At 36.2% G+C, this 25,937-nt stretch overlaps 2 protein-coding genes across 4 annotated transcripts in view; one reads left to right on the top strand and one right to left on the bottom strand.

The window, feature by feature from the left end:
- The window catches only part of GYG1 (glycogenin 1), a 33,643-nt gene extending 20,010 nt beyond the window's left edge, over positions 1-13,633 (top strand). The window contains exons 6-8 of one of the 2 annotated variants that reach the window (XM_069475358.1): positions 10,160-10,379; positions 12,469-12,519; positions 12,786-13,633. In XM_069475358.1, the coding sequence (XP_069331459.1) occupies positions 10,160-10,379; positions 12,469-12,519; positions 12,786-12,959 (445 nt within the window). In that variant the 3' untranslated portion in view covers positions 12,960-13,633. The remainder of the gene's footprint in view (positions 1-10,159; positions 10,380-12,468; positions 12,520-12,785) is intronic. The other variant, XM_069475359.1, reaches the window with a different exon arrangement.
- Positions 13,634-17,651: 4,018 nt separating this feature from the next.
- Positions 17,652-25,937, bottom strand: part of HLTF (helicase like transcription factor) — a 50,555-nt gene continuing 42,269 nt past the window's right edge. For both annotated transcript variants that reach the window (XM_069473111.1, XM_069473112.1), the window contains exons 21-26: positions 25,511-25,689; positions 24,010-24,135; positions 23,558-23,670; positions 23,051-23,231; positions 20,333-20,413; positions 17,652-17,945 (exon numbers count right to left, since the gene is read on the bottom strand). In XM_069473111.1, coding sequence (XP_069329212.1) covers positions 17,793-17,945; positions 20,333-20,413; positions 23,051-23,231; positions 23,558-23,670; positions 24,010-24,135; positions 25,511-25,689 — 833 coding nt within the window. In that variant the 3' untranslated portion in view covers positions 17,652-17,792. The remainder of the gene's footprint in view (positions 17,946-20,332; positions 20,414-23,050; positions 23,232-23,557; positions 23,671-24,009; positions 24,136-25,510; positions 25,690-25,937) is intronic.

Raw genomic sequence — 25,937 nt, 5'->3', positions numbered from 1 at the left:
ACTCATGTATTGATGGGCACTTGGGTTGTTTCCACATCTTCACAAATTGTGAATTGTGCTGCTATAAACATTCAAGTGCAGATGTCTTTTTTATAGAACGTCTTTTGTTCTTTTGGGTAGATGGCCAATAATGGGATTGCTGGATCAAATAGTAGGTCTACTTGTATCTGTTTAAGGTATCTCCATAATGCTTTCCACAGAGGTTGCACCAGTTTGCAGTCCCACCAGACGTGTGTGAGTGTTCCTGTCTCTCTGCATCCACACCAACATTTATTGTTATGGGACTTTTTGATAAAGGCCAATAAATATATTTCTTAATGAAATAATATTTTTGAAAGTACCTAGCATAATGTTTGGCATATAGTAGGCTTTTAATGAATATTAGTTTTTGTCAAGTTTTCTCCAACAAGAGGGCCTGTTTCATCCATATAGCATAGAATTTGGTTTGTGCATAGTGACAGAAAAAAAATCTCATTAGTCTTTTTAAAATCAGTTATTTAGGTCTATTTTTGTTTTCTCTTATATCCACTGACTAAAAGCTCTTTAAGTCATGTTATGCTATGTAGAACAGGCCTAAAGCAAAGATAGAGAAGTCTCTGGCATTGTTTCAGACCAACACACAAATTAATTGGTCAAATTGATTGAATACAAAGCCTAATTTACAAAATAATTTCCACATAAATATTTTATTTTACCCCTTTACTTGAGTTTAAATATAACCTGAGACCTGGCCTAGTGAGAATTAAAGTTTTTTTTTCCATTTATTTTACCGCTTAGAGCTTTCCTGAGGATATTCATATCCATTTCTTTTTTAAGAATCTGACTCATTCTCTAAGACCTTATGAAACCTATTTAAAAATCAATATTTTCCCCAAAGAAATTGAACCTTTGGTGTCCTAAACTGTTTCTGATTTGATTGTTTTTCCTTGATCTCTGAGACCCCCTTGCTCCAACTTTCCCAATAACTATTGTCATCGAAACCATAGTCTTTCTGTTTTCATTTCTTTTCACACTCCTACATCTTCACCCAAAACTCTTAGGCTGACCCAAAAAGAGTTTGGATCACTTTCTTCCCAGCTATTTGTTGGCTTACTCACTGTTCGTTCCGCTGGCAGACCTGGAGCGCGTAGAGTGCGCCACAGCGGCAGTGCACTCAAGCCCCCAAAGATGAATGAGGGAGCGTGTGGTCCTAACTGCTTAGGCGTGCAGTTTCCTGTACCGTGCGTGGCACAGTTCACCATGGTTTGAGTGTGGAGGAAGAATCAAGTGCTGGTTGCACTGGTATTTTGCTCTTCCTTTCTGGGTGTTAATGATGCCTGCTGGACCCAGGTGTCCCATCTCTCAGCACGGCCGTCTGGTCATTCTCACTTCAGCTCTAAGTGTTTATCTCTGTCAGATGATCTGTCCTCATATCTCACTGTTACATATTCTGCTCTACCTACATCTTCATCACCAGGGGAAAAGCTTCCGTATCAGACCCAACCCAGCTTTTAGAGGCTGCTCTGACAATAGCAAAAAGGGAACAAGGATTGAGATCTCAGGGGCAGAAGAAGTCTGGGTGAGAAATGCTATCTCAGTAGGGGAGGGAGCTCATGGCAGGGAAAAAGCCTGGGGATTGAGTGGAGGACCTTCCTCAGAGTCTCCAACCTGTGCGCTGCAGACTGTTTGTCACATAGGTTATGTTTGTTTCCTGCTACACAGACTTTTCTTTTTTTTTCTTTTTTTTTTTTTTTCCCCCTGTAACTCAGTTGTCAATGTTTAAAAGTCAGGGACTTTCACATAAAACCCAGGTGTCCAACTTCTTTTGAAAAATCAGATATTCAGTAGGATATGTCAAATTTGACTGTTACAGGTTTGTGGCCTAAGCAGCTGGAATGATAGAGTCACCATTTCCTGAGATAGGAAATACTGTGGGCGAAGCAGGTTTATGGGAGTAGGGATTGGTCAGAGATGTGCGGAATGTATTCATTTTTGGATGTATGAAGTTTAAGGTGCATGTCAACATCCTAGTGAAAGTGTGGAATAGGTAAAAGAAGTCCAAGAGGGAGATCTGGGTGAGATATGACTATGGGAGTTGTCAGCATATAAATGATATTTATAGTCCTGAGACAAGATGATGTAACCAAGGAAATGATGATCAATAGGAAAGAGTCCTGAAGATTGACCTTCAAGGCAGGAAGATAAGGAGGAACAGGGGCAAGAGACTGAGGACAGCATGGTGAGAGGAAACCCAGGGAAGTGTGGTGTTGCAGAAGCAAAGAAAAGAAAATGTTTCAAAGAGGAAGGAGTGATCCATCTGTGTCAGATGCTGTGATAGGTCAGATACAAGGACAATGAGAATTGGCACTGGATGTGCAATGTGGAGGTCACTGGTGATTTTGGCAAGAGGACAGCTGGTGAAGTGATGGGGGAGAAAGCCTGATTGAAGTGAGTCCACAAGAATGGAGGAGAATCGAAGGTAGTGAATGTAGACAGTTCTTCTAGGCATCTGCTTTAAAGGGGGGATAAACATGGGGTGGCAGCTGGATGGGGATGTAGTGCTAAGAGAGGGTGGTGGTGATAGTTTTGTAAAGATGGGAGATGCTGCGGCATGTTTTTGTATTGATGGGAATGATGTGAGGGTTGGAGTGGGCAATATTAACAATGCAGAAGACTCAAGGGAGATGCTGGACTGATGTCCTTGAGTAGGTGAAAGGGGATGGGACCTAAGTGCACAACTGGAGAGAGGTTGGCTTCAGGTAAGAGGACAGCTCATCCTTAGAAACATGAAGGAAGGCAGAGTGTGTGGACACAGATGCTGGTAGGTAGGGCTGTGTGTGTGTGTGTTTGTTGAATGAATGAATGAATGAGCAATCAGCCAGTAGAAACTAAGAGTGACATGCTACCTCTAGGAGAGTCTCCCTAGTAGCCTGGCTTTGTGAGTCTTGCCCTGACCTGGTTTGTGAAGAGAGGCCAACCTGGTAGGCAGTATAGTTGACTAGGTTCTAGTCTAGGTTACTAAAGTCTGTTTTTGAGTATTGACATTGTTCTGTTTGCCAGTATACTATTGGGAGGATTACTTTGCAAGGCAAGGAAATACTGGGTGGGTTCCTGGGGCCACAGTAGTTTGCTGGTGGGTAACAGCTGTCTCCTGGCAATGAGGCATGTGCTCTCTTGTGGTCCACAGTCCCCACCCCAGCAGATCCACTCCTCCTCTGCATGATCAGTCCCTTGGGCACTTGGGTTTGTGACTTAACTTAGATCATGAGTGGGTGAGAGAGGAGAGGTGGTTAATTGGTTGTGGGGGAAGGGCTTATGCGTGGCTGCACCCACGGGTGTGAGTCTGAGAAGGTGCACGAGTGAGTGGCAATGTAACAGAGAACACGAGGCACTGAAGTGGACAAGAGGATGCTTGGCACTGCTGCCTCATTTCCCAGAGCCGTGTCACACAAGCAGCGCTGTCTTTCTTGCTCGGTATCTAATTGAACATTGCACATAAAGAGCTTAGTGAGAACTAAAATTGCTCCTGTGTGTACTGTGGTAGATTAGTTCCTTTTCCGTTCTAAAAGGTTCTGTAGTCTCATCCACATGTACCAGCTATGTTTCTCAACTACTAAACTAGTCATGAAAATTCTATCTGATCTTTTGGTAACACCAGGTCACAGGGATAATTTTAACGGCTAACATAAGCAGGATTATTGCTGGCTTGGGTTCAAACTATGTCTTGTGATCTGGATGACTCTTTTGAGATTCTATCAAGTTAAAATTAGAACACTTATTTTAAGAGATGTATGAAAGCTAAGACAAATCCCCATTACTGGGTCAGAATGAATGGCTGTCAATAATTTAGACACAATTGTGATATGTATCCAACTTTTTTTATTATTATTCCTGGCTGGTATTATAATTTGGCGGATAAATTAGGGAGTGAGTCAGTGAATCATCTGGTTGTCTTTGTTCTGAGTGGAGGTCAGTTGAACTTTATCTTCAGACATCAACATTTCGCTTCTTATTCATGAACTATTTTGCTTTTAGCCATGCAATATAAATTCTGACTGATACCTGATTGTTGTTGCCTTTGGTGGGAGAGATATAACACTAGAAAAATATCCTGTGTTACTCTTTTCTAGGGTGTAACCCCAATTTGCATTTAGGCTAAAATAATATTTTAAGCAGGAAGTAATTTCCCCTTTGACACCTGACCTTTGCTTTTACTTATGTCACTTTGATGTCATTTTGGATTTTCATAAATGACTGAAGGGCAAATTGGTTAAGATGGTAGAAAATTATTTTTAAAAACATTCCTCAGGGAACATGATTGAGTCATAAAAATAATTTACTGGAAATTCATATCTAGATTAATTTAAACTCTAGATACAAAAAAACAGACTAATGTTTGAGACCTGTTGGTCATCTTTTTTGTGTATAATGTGTCTTATCATGAAATCTAATAGAGCAAGCCCTTTAGGCTCTCTTGCTGTATAAATAAAAACTGTTTTGTTGTACAGTGAGGACATAATTGTGTAGTAAAAGGGACTCCTAAACCTTGATACAAAGTGGCCGGTATTGGGTCCAGACAGTGCCCCTTATATGAAGCCAAAGGCTGCCCTAGCTGATTTCCAGGAAGATACTTGTGATGACTGTCTTATACAGAACTGCAAAGTCTGTCTTCACTTCCCTCCTGCCCTCCTTTCTCAGCCCCATTTTCCCCACTTAGCAGCTGCCTTACTTCTCTCTCCTCTGCCCTCCTCCCACTCTCAAAGGGCCCTTGGCCAGCCCAGACCTTCCATATTCAGTGACTCACCCAGGCCTGCTCTTCTCATAAAGAGCCCTTGTTCTAAAACTTGTTTTCCTCCTCCCACTCCCTACCACTATCCATTTCCGTAAATGTTAGGTGTGTGTAGCAATTAGAGTAAAGTAATCTCAATACCTAAACCATCCAGAAAAGTGTTCCTTGTCCTTATTGGACAGCAGTAGGGCTGACCATAGCCTGAGCCTGTGATGTCTGAAGCCACTGTACGATTTCCTTATGCCCAGCATCTTTCTTACCTCCTTTCTCGTGCTTTTGTCTGCCTTTTACACTTCTGAATCTGTTTCTGGTCTGCCCCTCAATAATCTGGCCCTAATTAATTTTTTAAGAAACCTACTCACATCCTACATTTTGTGATTTGTTTAGTTTTGTTGCAGAAATTTGGGTGGCTGTTGGGAGACTACATCACCCTGTCCTGTGCCACCTTTCACAGTCCTGCTCACCTCTTTTGTCCCTCCCAACCTCCTGCTGTCTTGCTGGCAGCCAGGGAATTCCTTGTCTTAGGGCAGAAGGGGCAGTTTTACTCACGTTTAGGACCCCTTAAGATCTGTTTCCACCTCAAAAGGCTTATCAAGGAATTTTGTAACACTAAGACTTCCCTATGAAAGTACTATCCAGTGGGTACGGTTTTTCACCTTGTTAGGGTAGAACAGGCAATTCTGAGGAAGGAGGATCCTTCCCCTGGCCACAGGGGATAACAGTGATTTAGCTTTCGAAAGACACTGACAAATACGGATTCCTTAAGGTGGAGCCCAAGGCTTGAGCCACAGTGAAATGCAGGGTGTAGATTGTTTCCAAGTGGTGCTCCTATTGACATTCAAGAGGAAGACTATGGCCACAATGGGGAGGAATCTAACCAGATGAAGCTGGTATCTAGGAAGTTTGCAGAGGCGTGGGAACCAGTGTGGAGGAGACCTGAGCCATGTAGGGCGCAGAGCCAGAGGCTGAGGTAGACATTGCTGCGTACAGTGAAGGATGGGGCAGTCTCTGTGTGCAGGTGGATTGGACCATCGTGCCCTTCCTCTGAAGCCCCAGTTCACGGGAGCTGGGGAGGCCCTTAGACCCTGTCCCGTACAGTCCTCTTGTGGGTTACCTGCTGCTCCTAAGAAGCACTCTCATTCCTGATTCTTGTTCTTCCCTTTTTCTCTAATCTTTGTGAAAACTGCATCCTTCTAAGAACAGCCTTTTCTTCAGTCTTTAGTGCCAGGTTGCTTGCTTCTTTCCTATTGGTCACTTTCTGTTGCTCGGTCGTTAACTATACTTGGCGTATTCTCAAGGTTAGGCACACCACTTCCACTTTCAGATTAACTGTCCATATGTGGGAGTTAGTCCATGGATTAACAAATGTCACTTTCAGACAATGCCCTTATAATTTTGGGAGTGTCTTACAGTAACAGCCTAGTCATGGTTAAGAGCCTTGGCTCTGGAAACACTGCCCGTGTAGAGTTCCAGCCTTGACATTCACCAGCCAGGTGATTTTTACTTCATGCTTCAGTTTCCATACATTGTCCTTTTGGAGACTGAGTAAACCATGCAAATGCTAACCAGTGCCTGGCACATGTGAATACTAAATACATGTGAGCTATTGCTATTTACTACTGTATAATCATTTGTGAACTGTCAGGAAAGGTTGGAAAGGAATAGAGTTTATATTATATTCATGTTTTAATTTATTTTAATTAGTACTACTACCATGTTATGACTGTGTATAACATTTATGTTAGGCAAATCACGGGTTGAGGCTTAGTGGTCAGTTAATGCAGGAGGAGCAAACAAGTGCTAAGGCTCCAGGCAGGGAAGTTGAGTCAGGAGGGGTGAATGAGAAGATGGAAGAAACACCTGCTCATTCCTGTGCGCTCTCTTTTGGTTTTAGGCTTAAGGGTTTGTATTGCTGGGATGAGGGAGTGCCTGCCCAGCCCCGCACCCAAGTGTCAGATCTTTGGGATGGGTGCCCCCGCCATCATTAGAACATGTGTTGAAGCCAGTTATCTGAATCTTGCCCATCTTTCCCAGGCATCGTCCCGGCCCCCACTTCCTGCACAAATCCTCTTCTGAAAATCCCACCTGCAGTCATTGCTTTGGAGTTCCTGTAGCCCTATGTCAGCACTGCCCTGATAGCCCTGACTTGTTGCCTTGCTTGTACTACTACTTATTTTAATATAGATGACCCATCTCCCTGTTTAGACAAAAGCCTCTTGCGGCCACTACTGAGCACAGTGCCTTATGCATAACACTTACTTGATACCCCTATCTGTGTACAAATTTGGGCATTATGATTTCTGTCATTTTAAAGGATTAAGCTGAGAGTATGTGTGTGCGTGCGTGTGTGTGTGTGTATGTAAAATATACTATGGTATAAAATAAAGAGTAATCTTGGGGTTATCAGATATTCTCTTCATTTTCAGAAGAAACACACCATGGAATAATCACCCTTAAGAGGAAGGAATTTTACAAGTAGGCTGTAGTTTTCTGGCACATTTTTGGAGTGGTAGCACCATAGGATGGTAAGAGCTCAGACCTTAAAGGAAAAACTGTGTCAAATCCCATTTTTGCCACTGAATAACTGTGTGGCCCTGGCCATCTCACTTAGTCTTCCTGAGCTTCAATTAACACATTAGTAAACACATTAGTAGAATCTACCTTGTGGAAATATTATTTCCAATCATATCTTTAAAGAATGTGAGCCCCAAATATAATAAACTCTTAGATAATGATAGTTATTTAACAGATAACTAACTTTTTTTAAAAAAAATAAATTTTAGGCCGGGCGCAGTGGCTCACGCCTGTAATCCTAGCTCTCTGGGAGGCCGAGGTGGGCGGATCGTTTGAGCTCAGGAGTTCGAGACCAGCCTGAGCAAGAGCGAGACCCCATCTCTACTAAAAAATAGAAAGAATTATATGGACAGCTAAAAATATATATATAGAAAAAATTAGCCGGGCATGGTGGTGCATGCCTGTAGTCCCAGCTACTTGGGAGGCTGAGACAGGAGGATCGCTTGAGCCCAGGAGTTTGAGGTTGCTGTGAGCTAGGCTGATGCCACGGCACTCACTCTAGCCCGGGCAACAGAGTGAGACTCTGTCTCAAAAAAAAAAAAAATAAAAAAATAAACGTTAGGAGATAGGAAAAAATACATGAATAGAATCTGTGTTATTTTGATCCGTACATTGTGCCCCTTTGGCTGCCCACAGAATAAATCTACTGAAATCTAACACTTGAGCCCAGTACCCAAGGATCTGTCCCATTTGACCATTTCTTTCCCTACTCAAAGTTTCATCTCTGGCTCTAATTGGAGAATACTTGGTCAAGCACACAGGTGCTCGCCTTAAACCTGCCATCCCCCTGCCTGGAATTCCCTGTATTATCACCAGCTACCCAGATCCCATCTATTGTACGAGCTCAAAGTCACATCCCACTATTTCAGCACCTCTGCCCCACTGAAGCTGGCATTTAGTGCCTTCCCTGCCTCTGAATTCCTGAGCGCTCACTGTTCTTATTTTCCCTTGGGTCCTTGTTATTTCTACCTTTATTGTTTTCTATTTTTATAAACATAGATTTCCTCTCAGCCAGAACAGGACCACACTTAACCCTCTTTTTAAGATACTGTGTATTGTGAAACATAGTGTATATACAAAAGAATATATACAAAAAAATTGTGCACTGTTTCAAAATACCCACCACCAAAGTCAAGAAATAGAACCTAACCAGTACTTTAGAAGCCCCATACTGTCCCATCCCAATCATAGCTTCCCATCTCTCTCAGAGGTAACCAGTATCATGAAATTTATATTGATTACAATTTTCTAATCTTTAAACAGTACCTTTTTTTTGGTTTTGCCTTTAAGTAAGTGAAATCATATGTATGTAATTCCATTTGATTCATTTCTTATGTTTTTAAAATTCATCTATTTGCTGTGTGATGTATATGGTTATGGTTCATTCATTTTTTCCTGTATTCCATGGTATGAATATATCCGATGTTTCCTTTAAAAAAGATAGAGTGGATGTATAACTATAAAATTTCAGTGATATTCAACAATAAGCAAGTATTTCTTTATAGGCAGGTTGGCTGGGACAGCTCTGACAATTTCCGCTGGGTTGGCAGCCAGGCCCTAGGTTTGATCTAGATCTGTTGCACGTTTGTCATTCCTCTGGAACCAGCAGGCTACCCAGGGCATGTTCTTCCGCTGGCAGAAGTTTTAACTTCTCAGAGAAGGTGAACAGAAATAAACAGTGCTTCTGTCACAGTCGCCTCTGAGCACATTGCATTGGTCAATTCAAGCCATGTGACTGTGTCCAACATCAGATGGGAAGCTGTACTCCCCTTGAGGAGGATGGGAAGAGTATACATTTGCTGATTAAAAATCTAATACTCTAACATATGGGACATGTGCATTGTTTCCAGTTTATGACTATTTCAAACAATGCTGCTGCTGTTGATATTTTAATTATGTCTCCTGTTGCATGTGTGCAAGAGTTTCTTTTCTTTTCTTTTTTTTTTAATTTCAGCATATTATGGGGGTACAAAAGTTTAGGTTAGGTATATTGCCCTTGCCCCCCACCCCGCCCCGAATCAGAGCTTCAAGCGTGTCCATCCCGTAGATGGTGTGCATCACACTCATGTATGTATACACCCATCCCCTCCCCCCCCCACATCTGCCCGACACTTGATTAATGTTATTCCTAAATGTGCTCTTAGATGATGATCAGTGAAACCAATTTGATGGTGAGTACATGTTGTGCTAATTTTTCCATTCTTGGGATACTTCACTTAGTAGAATGGGTTCCAGCTCTATCCAGGAAAATACAAGAGGTGCTATATCACCATTGTTTCTTATAGCTGAGTAGTACTCCATGGTATACAGATACCACATTTTATTAATCCACTCATGTATTGATGGACACTTGGGTTGTTTCCACATCTTTTCAATTGTGAATTGTGCTGCTATAAACATTCGAGTGCAGATGTCTTTTTTATAGAATGTCTTTTGTTCTTTTGAGTAGATAAGAATTTTTTTAGTATATATGCCTAGGAGCTGAGCTGCAGTGTTGTATAATAGAACATAAGCATTTTCAACTTTACTAGGTAATACAAATGTTTTCTAAGTGGTTGTACCTTTCCTATCCACAATAGATTGGTCTTTCTGGGCTGTGCTCAACCAGTACTACTTTTGCATTTTTATATGTATTTAACACATAATTGAATAATTTTAAAAGTATTTGTGTCACAATTTCATAGTGAAGTCAGTTTCTTTTTCAACCACTACTGCAGGATGGAAGGTGCACTGTTAAGGGTACAGAGCAAAGTGCTGCTTATCTTTGTGTCAGTGCTCAGAATCCACTAACGGTTTCAACTTGTGTTCACTTGGCAGGTTTGGTGCAAATGCCAAAGTTGTGCATTTCCTGGGACGAGTCAAACCATGGAATTATACGTATGATCCCAAAACAAAAAGTGTCAAGAGTGAGTCCCATGATCCCACCATGACCCATCCAGAGTTTCTCAACCTGTGGTGGGACATCTTCACCACCAATATTTTACCTCTACTTCAACAATTTGGCCTTGTCAAAGACACCTGCTCATACCTAAATGTGGTAGGTTCTGTTTTTTTCCTTTCAAATAATTTAATGCTGCCTTTTAAAAAACTTGCCATATCAGTAGAGATTGGAGAATATTTAGCAGTATTTTAAGCAGAGATAAATAAAATTTTGTGGAAAGAAAACAATGATCATCTTAGAGGGGGCAAATATTACCAGCAAAGAAGTAGCAAAAATGGTGTAGCAAATTTCTTTAGAGCTGAGAACATAAGAAAAGTTTTTAGAGTTTTGTATATATGCCCATATATTGTAACTACGTAATTCTTAGCCCATTGTCCTATGAAAAAGATCCTGAGATTATTCCTAAAAGTAAGTCTATAAAAATAAAGATTATCCCATTCAATGTTTTAGAAACTGCAAGCATTTAGATATACCTATTTTATATTTGCCACCTGCTTAGATGAGTGTTATCAGTGAAAATCATAACAATATGAACATAAAATCACTACTTTTAAGGGATTATTTTGATTTCTTATATTTGTACTCCTATAAATTATGTAGGATCTTGAAAAATAAATTTATTTGTAAGAGGAAGAAGACATGTTAACATTTATAATAACAACCCTCTTTAGCATCTTTTCTGACTTTAAAGGTCCTCTGAGTTTTGTTCTTATGGAAGAATTGGAAGAGGGTGAGGAATTAAACTGTTATGTTACATAGTAAGATATAAAGAATAGAACTGGAATGGTGAGTTATAATTAGATAATCAGTTAATTATTTGGCTAAAAGAGATTGTAATATTCTAAGAGGTTCTTCTCTTTACTATGGCATAGATTTTAGCCATTTCACTTATTAGCATTTTGTACCAAAATATATTATAGAAAGGAGAAAGGGAGAAAAAACTAACCACATGCATTCTTACTCTAAATGCCTTCTATGGATCATGAGATAATACCTGTACAGTACTCAGAATGGTGCCTGGCACATAGTAAGTGCTTAATAAAAGTTACCTAGTCTTATTTACCCCTTATAACCACCCAATTAAGTTAAGCACTAGTATTGTTAATATCCCCTTTTTATAAATAAATTAACTGAGGCTTAACAAAGGTATATAACTTGTCTTAGTTATTTAACAGACTAGTCAAGTAGCAGAACAGGGACTCAAATCCAGGTCTGAGAGAAATTTGAGATGGACCTTAGTTAAGGTATTCCTCTACAGCCCAGAATTAAGAATAGCACGTTTTATGGCAGGGTAAGGGAGAGTTACACTTTGAATGCTGAACTATTTTAAGTTAGGATCCAGTATACTTGGATGTTCACTGTAAATTCACAGCCCCCCATGTTGCAAGCAGAGGACTCTGAGAGTGCCTCCCTGTATCCTTCCTGTGGCAAGTAGAAGGCAAGACAGGACTAATCCAAGGGAAGGACTTCCTTATGTCGCCTCAGCTGTAATATTAATGCAGTCCTATACCCAAGCACCTTGGAGTTCCAGTATGTTTATTAATATATTTATACTATATACATGTATATATCTCAACAAAAACAGGTAATCAAAAAATTTCTCTACCATTTTCTCTACTAAAAGCAATACCTGTTTGTATTCATTCACCTTCCTTTTTCTCTGCTAAGATTTCCAGTATCTTCTCACTTTAGAGCTTTTTGAAGGATAGCATGAGTATTTTTTTATGGTACCTCTGAAGTTGATTGCCCATCTATACATAATAAGAATCAAATTTAATGTAGGGTAGGTTTGCTCTGCTTGCTGCACGTTGACACTGTTCCTTCTGCAACACCAATGCTGAGAATTATGACCCAAGGAAAGGTGAAGATGGAAATTGAAACAGTTGTTCAACATTAAGCAAATTACATTAACAGAAGCTACAAGAACAGATGCTACTTTGTAATCCAAATGAAAGCTTGAACAGGCAGAAAAGTTTGGTACATAGACCATTTAGCTTTCCTTCTTATAATGACAACTTGTGTATGTGTTGCGGCTCTCTGGTTAGGTTCTTTCTGAATCATAGCCTCTAAGGTATCATTTTGTTTAAGTTCTCAACCTTTCTGAGCCCACACAGATTGAGAATTTATCGTCAGACTTGTGTTCCCTTGTCCATCCATCTTACGCTTTCTAATGAACTGTTTGCAGCTTTCAGACTTGGTCTATACACTGGCTTTCTCTTGTGGCTTCTGTAGAAAGGTATGCAGAACTTAAACATTAACCCTAATTACTTTGTTCTCCCAATGTTTTCACTGAGTCAAGAAGTCTTCATTTTGTTAGGAAAAAACCATATGATCCTTATATTTTTGTGTCTTTTTTGTTTGTTTCACGTACTACTTTTCAGTTTTTGCTACTTTGCATGATAATTCATCCTGGCTTTTCTCACTGTCTTCAATTTATTGCATTCTTTAAAATGGTCTGACCTTCAGCTCTCAAGAAATCTCTGATTATGTTCTCCTTTCTAGGAAGATGTCTCAGGAGCCATATCACACCTGTCCCTCTCGGAGATCCCAGCTACAGCTCAGCCTTTTGTATCCTCAGAAGAACGGAAGGAACGGTGGGAACAGGGCCAGGCTGATTATATGGGAGCCGATTCCTTTGACAACATCAAGAGGAAACTTGACACTTACCTCCAGTAGAAACACTGCCATTCTCCCCTGGACACATCCACTTCACAGGCACTTGTTTCTGATACTTAGTATCTAGAGCTGGGTTGAGAAAAGTCTGTTACAGTTGCTAGAGGCTTTCACTAAAACTCATCAGATGAGGGGTTTTTGCAGGACAACAGGTAAGAGAACTGGGCAAAAGTTATAAAGTAGCAATTCTGTTATATGGACAGTGTTCTGCTTTTTTACCCTAGATTTATTTAGCTGTTTCAAAAATTCTCACCTATGCTGATTGTCAGCATACATTGTAAGGGAAACTCCACATTAAGCTGTTACAAGGACTGTATCAACTCTTAAAATGTGCAGAACCAGGCTGTAAATCAGTCTCTCCCTTCAGAACAGGACATGGCCTCTGTCCCTTGCTTGTTGTACCCTTCATTAGACCTGCATTGTAGAATTGCCTAGTGGCTGCCGGAGTGATTGTAATTCTGCTTTCAGGTAAAGACAGCCTACAGTAACACTGCTGAATGATTCATAAGCATATCAACAAATGGCGTTAACTCATTTTATTTCCTAGTCTTAGTGTCTGAAGATGGTCACCAGTTTTCTATGTACAGTAAGGCAGCATGCTAAAATGCTTTTGTTCAGTTCTGTATATTCGAAAATAGCAGTGTGTTCTCTGATGGTTATCTGCAGTGGCACCCTGTATGAAAAATAAAGACATATTGCTATATCTTGGTTGTTTAATTAAATTAAGGATTCCCCCACACACGCTTAGAGAATTAACTTGTAGCATTTGTCATAGTTTTAAAAACCAGTATAATGCTTGATACTAGGATACATGCTTTCAAAATTGGTATCTAAGAGATTTAAATCTAATGTTCTCCAGGGATGGTGATGGATCTTATAGATTGGAAAAAAGTGAGATCAATTTATCTAGTCTGTCACCCACACTGCATCTCCATATTAAGTGGGTATTCAGATAATTAGAATATCATAACCTTAACATTATCATAGGTTCATTGTCAGTCTCTGAACATACTCAGTAATCTTTCAGGTCTGTCAGAATCAGTACTGGACCTAATGCCTTCTAGTGTTTTTATCCATTATTTAAAAATGATAGAATGGCATTGTAAAGCATTTATTTATTAAATTTACAGATGATTCGAGGTTATTGGTTACATGGGTCATTTCTGGTCAGATTGGTGTAAATGAATACACAGGGGTATGGATACCTGAAGGCAAGAATGGTTTGGGGCCATCTTGGAGGCTGCTACCACAGGAGCTAAAGAAAGTGAAGATTTACCTAAGATTATAAAACATTAAATGATAAATGATTTGATAAAATAAACTAGTTATTTGGACTGGTGGAGAATGAGCTGCTATGATCTTCAAGTGCAATGAAGCACATAACACCAAAGATTTATTTAAGTGCGTCTATGTGTCAGGTGCTATGGTACAAAGACCTCTCAATAATTTTAGCTAGTCGGAAGTCTTTTTGGTTTCTGAGTCCTTGGTTGAGAGGCACAGAAACCTTTTGTCTTCGGATAAATAACATTGCCTTATTTTTGTTGCCATGCAATAGACACTGTTAATTTTTTGCATTTACTACCTTTTATTCCCTATTTTTCACACAGCATAAGAGATAAAGCTACATAAATTTTAAATAAGTACTTAGTGAAGGCTTCTAACTTTCAGAATCAGAAATAATGACCAGTTTACCAAAAATTATACATTATGTATAATGTACATAAGGGTGTCAAGTTTTATGGCTCCGAAGTCACTGAACTGAGCTAACAGATTCTTTTCTTTTCCTGATCTTTCAAGGTTATGTTTTAATTAAAATGAAGTATTAACTTTTCTATTCAAAGCTGCATTAATTATACTGCAAAATCTTTTTTCCAGGGAGCCCAAAATAGTAAGGATTACTTAGTAAGATGTATTAAAAAAATAGTAATACCTACTCAAATTACAAGGCACATATTAGTGGAGGTGATCAATATATACTTATTTTTATCCCCTTGTGAACAATGGGGGTATAATAATCTTTAGTCATAAGACAAACTTGCCCACATAAAGGACAGATCTGTGCCTTTGAGGATTAGCTCCATGTTTGATCATGGTCTATGATTTATGATTTATGGATAAAGCAAATGTTTTATCTTAATTCTCCTTACACCTTCATTTTCCTGTTGTATTATACCTTTTAAAAATATTTTAAAGTTAATGCATTAAAAACTTAAGGTTAAACACTTATTTCTGTTGATATGAGCCAAACATCAAATCTGTCCTCATGTTTTTAATGAATCTTATCCAAATGCTAATGAGTAGAACTTTGGCAAGTACTATGAACAAGGAAAAAATATACCAATGTCTTTGACACTCCCCAATGCTACCTGAGAATAGTTTCATTGGTACTCACTGGTTAACAAACTATTAATATATAGGATTATTTTCTTGACTGGAAATAGTTAAATCCTAGAGCTGTAATTTTAAGGGCAGAATCTACAGTGATCCAGATTGCTATCTGTAGATAGGTATTATCACAACTATTTTTGTTTTTTGCAAATGAGGAAATTGGAACCAATGTTTTTAGATCAAGGCATTTTAAATAAACACTGATTTCTTGAACAAGAAATTCAACTAGTTAAAGTGAACAAAATAAAGGTGGGATATGAACAAATTATTCTCAGTTATAGTACTTTTTTTGTACTGTCAATATAAATTATGTAGTATAAGCACTTTCACAGAAATAAGATTTAATGAAAGATTTATCTTCTTTAAAGAGAAAGTAGTCATTTAAATTATGGCACTGAGAAAGCTAATAAACTTTTGAAATTTTTATTCATTTTAAAACAAAATCCAGTTTGAACCACAAAATTCAGTTTGAACCACAAGTGGGAATACAATGTCATCAATATATTTCTAAAGCTATTAGTCTGTGTAATAATAAAACAGGATTAACAGTAATTAACAGTATAGGATAATGTAAAATTTTCATTCCAGTGGCTTATACATTTTCTTAGGAAAAATTAAATTTTTTATTTAACAATATCTAATAAAACTGTACAAAACAAAGCTATTTTTTAAATGACTTGCCAAATTTATGAATGTGTTTAAAAACACAACTCTGTAAATGTCTGGGTAAAGAAGCAAACTGTCTTCCTTCACCTTTTACAGTAAGGTTGTAAGGCTTTGCCTTCGTAAGCAGGAAGAGTAGATTGTGTTGTTTTTTCCCAAAAACTGTTTATAACTTAATCTCACTAGAGTACTGGTATATGAAGAACCCATATTCTGATCAACCTGATTTGTGTGTGTGTGTGTAAGCTGGACTACAAGTAAAGAACTTTCTTACTGCTCCCAATGCTAGCAGACTAACCCCAAGTTATTCAACTCTCATCCCTGCAGAAAGGTCTTGGTCTTGATGAGTATCAGCCCTCTGCCACTGCCACTGCCACTGCCGAGAAAAGGGACTGGAAAGATTCTAATCCACTGTTCCCTTTGAGCAAGAGATAAATCACAGGGAGGGGAGGACTTAGTTGGTGAGAGATTTGGCACATACCTTAGATGTGTGCCCTGTAACAGCGTTGCCTCCAATCTCATCTTTCAGTCAAGATTTATCTAGGGTATTCTTAAATTTGTATCATCAAACATGAAGCTTCTCTTGTTACAATAACTAATCTTTCTTTGGATTAAAAAAAAAATTTTCCTTAATGAAATAAAACCACTGACTGCTAAATTTCTAGCTTATTCATTTTTAATATGACTCAAAAAGTCATCCAGAATTCTGTGGCAACTACTGTGAGTATGCTTATTAACAAAAAAGAAAAAGTTGGCTTATCCTACAGACAGATGTAAGGATGAGTTACTGAAGCTCCAAAATCAAATTCGGAATCTAAACACACATTAACAAAGAAATTTTTACATTCAAGATTAAGATGTCTTTAAGAGTGGAAACGACTTTGGATGTCATCCAGCCCAACTTCCATCCAGATTATGACGCCTCTCACATATAGTAGTCTTCTGAATTATAAAAATGTATAAAGTTATTTCGAAAAAAACTACATAAATAAAAATTATTTATAGAATTTATCTATTTAGCAATTCCATAATTTAAATGTTCAAATTGGGTAGAATTGGATTCCTCTCACCCACCCCCCAGACTGTATTTACACCCTAAACACATCAAGTTACATTTAAACAATGAATGTAGTACCTCTTGACTAAAATGGAGAAAATAGTGCTTTAACATAATCCCTAATTTTTTTATAAACATAAAATTGCGAGTCACTTATGTGAATTACATCTCAGTGTAGCTGTTTAAAAAAAAAAAACTGCAAGTAACTTGAGAATCTGGACTTTGGTCTCTCATTTAAGGTTTGGTTCTGGAATGTAAATATGGTTTTTGAAAGTCCAATAAAATCAATCTCTTATTTATATACATACTGTTTACAAGGACTGTAAATCCACTGCATCACAAATCGGAGGCTGTGGTGAATATATGTGTCCAACAGAGAAAATAACGATTTGGTTAAAAGTCCTTATTTGAAATATGAAAAAGCTGAGTACTTGGAAGATACATGAAAATACTCAGCATAGATACTATGAAAGTTGAATAACAAAGCAACTTTTTTTCTCAAAAAATTATTTTAAGCCATAGTATATAATGGAACTTATTGCTATTGGAAGTATCATTAAAAATAGGTTCATATATAAAAGATTATGCGTCAGTAATACCTCTTGGCTAATATAAAACAAAATGCCCCTTTCAGAAGACGTATTCTCTCTCATTTCTAAAACTCTGTACTTTTCTCATGTCTAAAACATATGTATCTGATCAAACTGACCTTACTAAAGTCCCACAAATTATAAATCAATTAAAGTTCTGATTTCATTAATTTTAGCTTGTTTCATCTCATTAGCATTTGTTTTTTTAGTTCCAAAGGCTCCTGCTGCAAGTTCTCTCTTTCTGTTTTGTATTTTCATCATATTTTCTTCAACAGAGTCCTTCACAATGAACTTTAAAAAGAAAAAAGTTAAATTAGTTAAGTACATTTTAGGGAACAATATTTAAAATATTTAATGTTAAACCCTACTAAGACAACTAAATGAACTATTATTGAGGACCATGAAGGATAAATATACTAACAGCAATGCCCATTAAAAAACAGAAAAAATGAAACTGAAACATGAGAATGTTGGTTTACCATAAAGGAATTTATATTCTTATAAGTATTACATTGCTTTAAGAATGTACAATGATTAGAAACTGTTTAGATCCTCTCTTTTTCTCAATATGAGCTGAGCACTGCTTTCCTTTATCACCCAACATGATTCTCTTATATAAAGAATATAAAGACAAAGTTACAGATCACCAGATAAGAACAGTACAAAAAAGCAAACTATATAGGCAACTCTGGTAAAATTACTTTTAACATTATATCAAAAAGCCAAATGAGAAATTCCCAGAAATATAAGAATGAGTCTTTATCCAGTGTAATTCATAACATTAACAAGGAAAAAAATGTAATCTCATTCCTGATAAAAATCTTGATTAAAAAAATCCTCTTTAGGAATAAATGTCTCAACCTTATTAAGGATGTCTACTAAAAACTTACCAAGAACAACAAAGTTAATATACACCAATAAAAGTATTTCCACCAAACACATGAATAACTCAAGAATGATTACTATCAATACTACTATTCAACACTGTGTAAGAAATCCCAGTTACTGTACTCTGAAGAAGTTATATTACAAAAATTTATTGAAATACATAAAAGATATAAATAAATGGAGAGAGATACTATCTTATTTTCCTGTATGGAAACATTCTTTATTTATAAAAGGGAGACAGTTCTCAAATAATCATAAATTCAATAAATCTTAAACAATAGTTCTTAAGATTTGATAACCTAAATTCAAAGTTCAAGAGTAATAATAACCAATTTTTAAAAAGAAGGGTAATGAGAATACTTTATCCTATCAGATATCAAAACAAACTTTAGAAAACCAGTTTTATATAAGAGTAATATTGTCCTGAGAATAGGAAAAGAAATCAAAGGAATAGAATAGTCTAGAAAAAGACCCATGTAATATATATGAATTAGTTTATGATAAAAGTAACATTTCTTATTAGTAGGAAAAAAAGACTTCAAAAAAAATGTATAAAACAAATGCTTCTTTTGAAAAAAGAATAAACGTAGACCTATATCACAGATCATAACACAAAAAATAAAATCTTCCAAAAGAATTGGAAGTAAATACAGAAGAATAGTTTAAAAAATTTAAAGATAAAGCCTTCTGTCCTAAGACCTTAAAACCTAGAAGCTATAAAAAAGGTTGACACATTTTAAATCACAAAAATATTAAAAGCTTTTTCATGACAAAAAACTCAAAGTGGAAACTCAAGGAAGAGCCTGGGATAAACTATTTCCAACATGCACAAACAAAAAATTTAAAATCAGACTGTATAAAGAGTCCTTTATATTATAAAACCATAACTATGAAAACTAGGCAAACAATGTAAAAGAATTCACAGAAAAAATATTAATGAGTAGCAGACATGTGAAATATGCTCAAGGTGTTAGGTAAATGCAAATTAGAATGGTACTTTTTTGACCATGTAAGCATGAATTGACATCACTCTCACACATTATAAAGCCTATTTTGAAAGCAACTTAACAGTTATCTAACAAAATTGTAAATCCAGAATTCTAGTTTTCTTCACCTATCCTGAAGAAATATTTGTATGTATGCACAAAGATGTATGTACAATAATGCTCATTATTGCACTGTTTTTATTAGCAAAACATTGGACGGGGTAAGTAAATTATGATGTATCTATATAGGTTTCTAGAGTAGTCAAATTCAGAGAAAGAGAATGGTGGTTGCCAGGGGCTGGGGGGAGAGAGTTATTGCTTGATGGGTAGAGCTTTAGTTTGAGATGATGGAAAAGTTCTGAAGATGGGTGGTGGTGATGGTGGTGAATGTATTTATTAACACAACTGAACTGTACACTTACAAATTGCTAAACAGGTAAATTTTGTTATGTATATTCTGTAACAATAAAAAAAGTGTTGATCTAAATGTACTTATAGGGTAGTTTCTGATGTATACTTTTAAAGGGAAAAAAATATGTTGCAGAATAATAAAGTATAATCCAAATTATCTTTAAAAGATAAGCTTTTAAGGAGAGATGCAAACATAAATAAGAATGTTTATAACTGAGAAAGGGCCCTGAAACAGCATATATTAAACTATTGATTGAGGTGAAAATGGGTGACTTTTATATTTTGCTCTGCATAATTCCACTTCAATCATTACAATAATGTATTCATGCGTTACTTGTATAATTTGAGAAGCCTCATCAACTTAATCTTAATATAGATGGTTTAAAAACTCACTTTTGTGATGATAACTTCTTGCTTCTGGCCAAGTCTATGGCATCTGTCAAAGCATTGATCCTCAGCAGCGGGATTCCAGGCCTGACAAGAACATAAGTTGCTTTGTTACTCTGATCTGTGAGTGTTCTGCATTAGTCCTTTCATTTCAGAATTATTCATTCATATTTTTCTGACTAAACATTTTTTGACTGAATTCAGATACTGACATTGTCAATATACCTATGGAAAAATCCACCTCCCCAGTCACTACGCTGATAAACAGGTGCTCTCCCGATCACTGCACTTCCAGTACCAAATACAGGGTCTGATGTGTGTTAGCACCCAATATAAGTATCGGTTGATTACAAACAATTTCTGCTTTTTCTTCCATTTTAAAGTGAATTTATGTGTGCTTAACAGGGGAAAAGGTTTACTTTTTCCTCTAGTCCAAAAAGCTTACTTTTGTTGATGCAATTTTCTGTATCTATGTTTGAAATCAGTTTGACTTCAAAACTGAGCTAAAAAAGTAACATTAGCTAATTAACATAGACATTATCATGGGGACTGTCTTAAGCTGAAGAATAAAATGATGAAGCAATGAAAAGAGAAGAATAACCACAAAGATATAGAGTTCTTTAGAAAGATAAGCGGCTTTTAAATAAAATCATAAAGGGCCGGGTGCCGTGGCTCACGCCTGTAATCCTAGCACTCTGGGAGGCCGAGGTGGGAGGATCGCTCAAGGTCAGGAGTTCAAGACCAGCTTGAGCAAGAGTGAGACCCCGTCTCTAATAAAAAATAGAAAGAAATTAACCAGACAACTAAAACTATATAGAAAAAATTAGGCGGTCATGGTGGCTCATGCCCGTAGTCCCAGCTACTTGGGAGGCTGAGGCAGTAGGATTACTTAAGCCCAGGAGTTTGAGGTTGCTGTGAGCTAGGCTGACGCCATGGCACTCTAGCCCGGGCAACAGAGTGAGACTCTCTCAAAAAATAAATGAATAAATAAAAGCATAAATTGTTGGAATAAGGATCATTAATTAAATAAAAGAGATGATTCCTGAAGCTGAAAATGGTATTTTGGGTACAAGGAACATTTACCTAGCAAAGTACCAGTTGAAAATAAAAACAAACTCATAAATGCATATGTAGGTTTATAGTACAACTTATGCTGTTATTTTCTTCTTTTTTAAGTTCCCTTGGAACCTAGTGATAGAGAAAGTTTTGCTATTAACTTGCTGTAATTTGAGTTTTGGGTTCTTTTTTAGTATGGAGGTTAGATTTAAGGATATGGTTAGCTTATGATGTTCTAAAACCAACAGCTATCATATCTTGTGAATATTCTGTATTTCACAATTAGAGACATTTTTGAATCATTATAGCAATAGACCATGTATAATGTTTTTCTGTTGCCTGTATTTTTTATCCAGAAACCTAATGACAAGCTGGCAATATATAATACATCTAGTATGACTACCAGATATCCAATTTATCTCATAAGATAAAACTGATAGCTCCTATTCTCACATGTAGTAATTAAGGAAGCAATTAGCTTCATCAGAAGCTCATAATGGACATCAAAATATCACCTTAATTCTCATACAATGCTTTATGAAAAGGTAAAAGATTTTTATGAGCAGATTTTTTTTTATTAAATCTTATTTTTCTGGGATCTGACTTTTAGTTAGAAACACTGGGAACATGACATGTTCAATGAAAAACAATCAACTTACTATAAAACTGCTAAAACATTCATAAATTTTTTAAACCTATAACTGAAGAGTTTAGTATCTGATCAACTTTACAATACTAATTATTCTATTTTGATACTAACAACCTCTTCCTTATCCAATACTAAGATTATAAGAGAAAGAAAGTTGGGGAATTTGATTTGAAACTCAGCTTCTGGGATTATCACTATAGTTACAATGAATTTTTTTATAATAACCATAAAATACTAAAACTAACAAAAATTTAAAACTTCATCCATAGTACTAAGGCAAAAAAAAAAAAAAAAAAAAAAACCTGACAACTGCCATCCATGACATTCATCTGTGAATGCCTAAATACGACTCTTGCAATCATACTGAGGTTACCCTCGGTTGAGGGACGGGGAAAGAAAAGCCTTAGTAAGCAGATGTATGTTAAGGCAGCCTTACCAAAATAACTAACATTTGTATCTCAGTAAAATTTCTACATGTTATGAATCTTGAGTTTCAGGCAACAAGCTAAAACCACAAAGCTTAAATCTGTGAATGCACAGAAATAAATAGCACAGGTTGCCTCCAGCCCACATAGTACCCAGTGCAAACTGGAAACTGAATTAGTCCTTCCAGCCCAAACAGCTTCTTTGTGCATTTAGAAAAATGTGCTCCCATGTGAATGCAGCTCCAGGTCACACAGCTTAGTGAGTAAAGTTGAGAGTGAATTTTAGCTTCCATTCTACTCCTAGTTGTGTGATGTTGGGCAAATTGCTTACTTTCTTGTGCTTCAGTTGTCTAAAACAGGGGTAATAACAGTATCTACCTCATAGGGATACTGTGAGGATTTCAGTTGACATATGTAAAGCACTTAAGAGAAAGCCTTCAATCCACATTTACTAAGTTATTATTATCTATTTCTAAAGTATGCCTAAGAATTTTCACAGTCAATTATAACTATGAAGGTATTTACCAAACAGTTTTGTGTTTTATTTTTTTGAAGTAAGTAGTAACATTTTGCAAAGTCTACAAAACTACTTACTGGATCCATTAAAAACACTCGAGAAGCTGCAGAAAGATTCAAACCAACTCCACCTGCTTTTAAAGACAGAAGCATTATAGTTGGAGATCCTGCTTCAGTGTTTTGAAAACACTGAATTGATTCAACTCTTTCCTTTTGGGCCATGGAACCATCTAAACGAGTAAACACAAATCCAGAGGCTCTAATAGGGGAGAAGAAAAGAGACAATACTATATTATAAAGAGAATTTAATTACAAATCTCTTTAATCAATTCTTTCATTCATTTAACAAATGTTTATGGAGCACCTATTAATATAGCCAGGCATTGCAGTAAATTTTTTCCTAACAAATTTAGGACTTCATCTTTAAAATCCTATGCTGCCAGGAAATATTCTTGATTGTGGCTATGAATATTCTAGATAGATAAAATGACTAAAACTGGCAAAACAAACAGTGACTTTTCTATCCAAATCCACACGCTTATATAAAATCTTTTTACTAAAAGTGAAAAACACTGTTGAACTTACTTAAGTGGTGTTTCTATTAAAGACAGGAATGTTGTAAACTGAGAAACAACTAAACTTTTTGTGTTGGGGTTCTGTTTTCTTAAGTCAATCAATGCATGCATTAGAGCATTAATCTGAAAAAAAAAAAAAAGATAACCATTAGCTTCCATTTTCAATTGGTTTATTTAAAATAAGTCCAAAATTTTTTGTTCTAAAGAGAAAGGTGCTGTTGTATTATTTCTCTAAAATGCAAAAGACTACTAAATAAAAACAAATTAAGACTGAAAGAATACTATAATAATCTGAACCCATTCTTTTCCTTCTCAAATTCACCACTAAAAATAAAAAAGTTAGTAGTCACCAACAGAATGTAATATTCAAATGACAGGAATGAAAGCAGAATTATTTTGATAAAGAATATATATATTTAAGTGTATAACAAATATTCAAATATTTGCACATGTATATTTCACCTTTGAACTTGATGTCCATTCCATATTAGACTTTTTCTCACCATCACATGCCAATTCTTCTGGAGTACATTCTAATAAATTGTCTCTATGTATTTCATTTCTGCATAAAGGGCATTTAGCATGTGGCTATAGAAGAAAGAAGAAAGTATGAGCAACATTTATCAGAGAAACAGAAATATAAATTTGCCTAAAACTTAAAAAATGTATAGTAAATTCTATATCTGTCATAACTAACATTTTATTAAACCTTTTATTAGATGCATCCATTTGAGATAAATCTGTAAATGTTGAACTCCAGATAGAACAGTGTTCTAATGTGATAAGTGGGATGTGTGGGATGTGTGGGGAGGAAATGATCTTATCTGGCTAGCACCCAGAGCTTGAAACACTAAATATTATACCTTTGTAGGCAAGTAAAAAAAACATGAATAAAAATTTCTTGAACCTAAATACAATGCAACACATTATTTAGAACTATTCTTTAAAAAAAAAATTCCTTCTTAATGGCTTATAAAGCTGTTAGCTTATAAAGCTATCCAAATTTGTTAAATCCTATTGGGTTCATTCAAAGCAACATCTGTTGTATCCATTTGTATCAAAACCTGCTAATAAAATAGATTATATCTTAAATAACTAGATACCAAACACCATTCAATAAAAAAGATTCTGAAACTAAAATTATGTCAGAAGTCAGTATAGTGGGGGTACCCTTTGGGAGGAGGGAGAGAGTAAATGATTGGGAAGGAGACAAAAGGAGACCTGGAAAGTAGTTATATGGATGTGTTTAGTTCATGATAATTCACACTGAGCTATATAATAATGATTTGTGCATTTTTTTCTACATGTATGTTATATATTAACTAAAAATGTAAAAAAAAAAAAAAAATTCTGCCCCAGCTTGAAGGACTGCTTAAAGAATTAGTCCACTTCAAAAAAATCCTACCATACAAAAGAACCTAGACCTACCTTATTCAATATAATAGCCAATAGACACATGTGGCAATTAAGTCCTTGAAATATGGCTAAACAGAACTGAGGTGTGCTATAAGTATACACCACTGAATTTGGAAGACTTAGTTTAAAAAAATAACAGTATCATACTAATACTTTTCATATTTTAGATATATTGGGTTAAAAATGTATTACTAAAATTAATTTCATGTTTCTTTTTACTTTTTAAAAATATGGTTGCTAGAAAATTTTAAATTACCTTATGTCTCACATTATCAATCTATTTATTGGATAGCAATGGTCTAAACAGTTAGTGGAATTAAGATACTGACTGAAACAATGACTCAAAAAAAATTTTGTGTTAAACACTTTAAAAGTGCTTAATTAAGAGAAATCTATCACCTATTAAAACACTGGAATAATTAACCATAAAAGGTACATTAAATCCAAGTACAAAACTCCATATACTCTTAGACTTAGGTTTTAATTACACTAAAGACAGGCATACCACTTCATCAAACACTGAATCTATAATGAGCAAAAAACTAACCTGCTCATTCTGAATGACTTGGCAAATACAGGGTTTACAAAATACATGTGCACAATGTGTTATCACAGGAACTGTTAAAGAATCAAAGCAAATTGCACATTCTTCATCTGAACCTGAGCTCAGAATTAACTTCATCTTCCTTATTAACTTCTTTCTCAGTTCTTCAGGTGTATCATTTCCTAGAGAAAAGGCTAAAAAATTAATTTCAGAGCAAGATTTGTAATCTGACTAGACAAGTTAATATGCCTTATATAAGTAAAAGTTTTGTTTGCCACTAGGGGTAGTCTTTCATTTTTTTCTGTCATAGGCAAAAAGCATGATTAAAATTTGAAATTTTAAGAAAAATTCGAAGCTAAGATAGTAGCCAACTCTGCACATACTAGCACAGAATAAAAGGCAGATAAGGGTATCCATCACTGAAAGTCCT

Source organism: Eulemur rufifrons, chromosome 7 (genome assembly GCF_041146395.1).
Source record: "Eulemur rufifrons isolate Redbay chromosome 7, OSU_ERuf_1, whole genome shotgun sequence".
Classification (NCBI taxonomy): domain Eukaryota; kingdom Metazoa; phylum Chordata; class Mammalia; order Primates; family Lemuridae; genus Eulemur; species Eulemur rufifrons.
The sequence above is the reverse complement of the archived record's forward strand: the minus strand, read 5'-3'. Positions and strand labels throughout refer to the sequence as shown.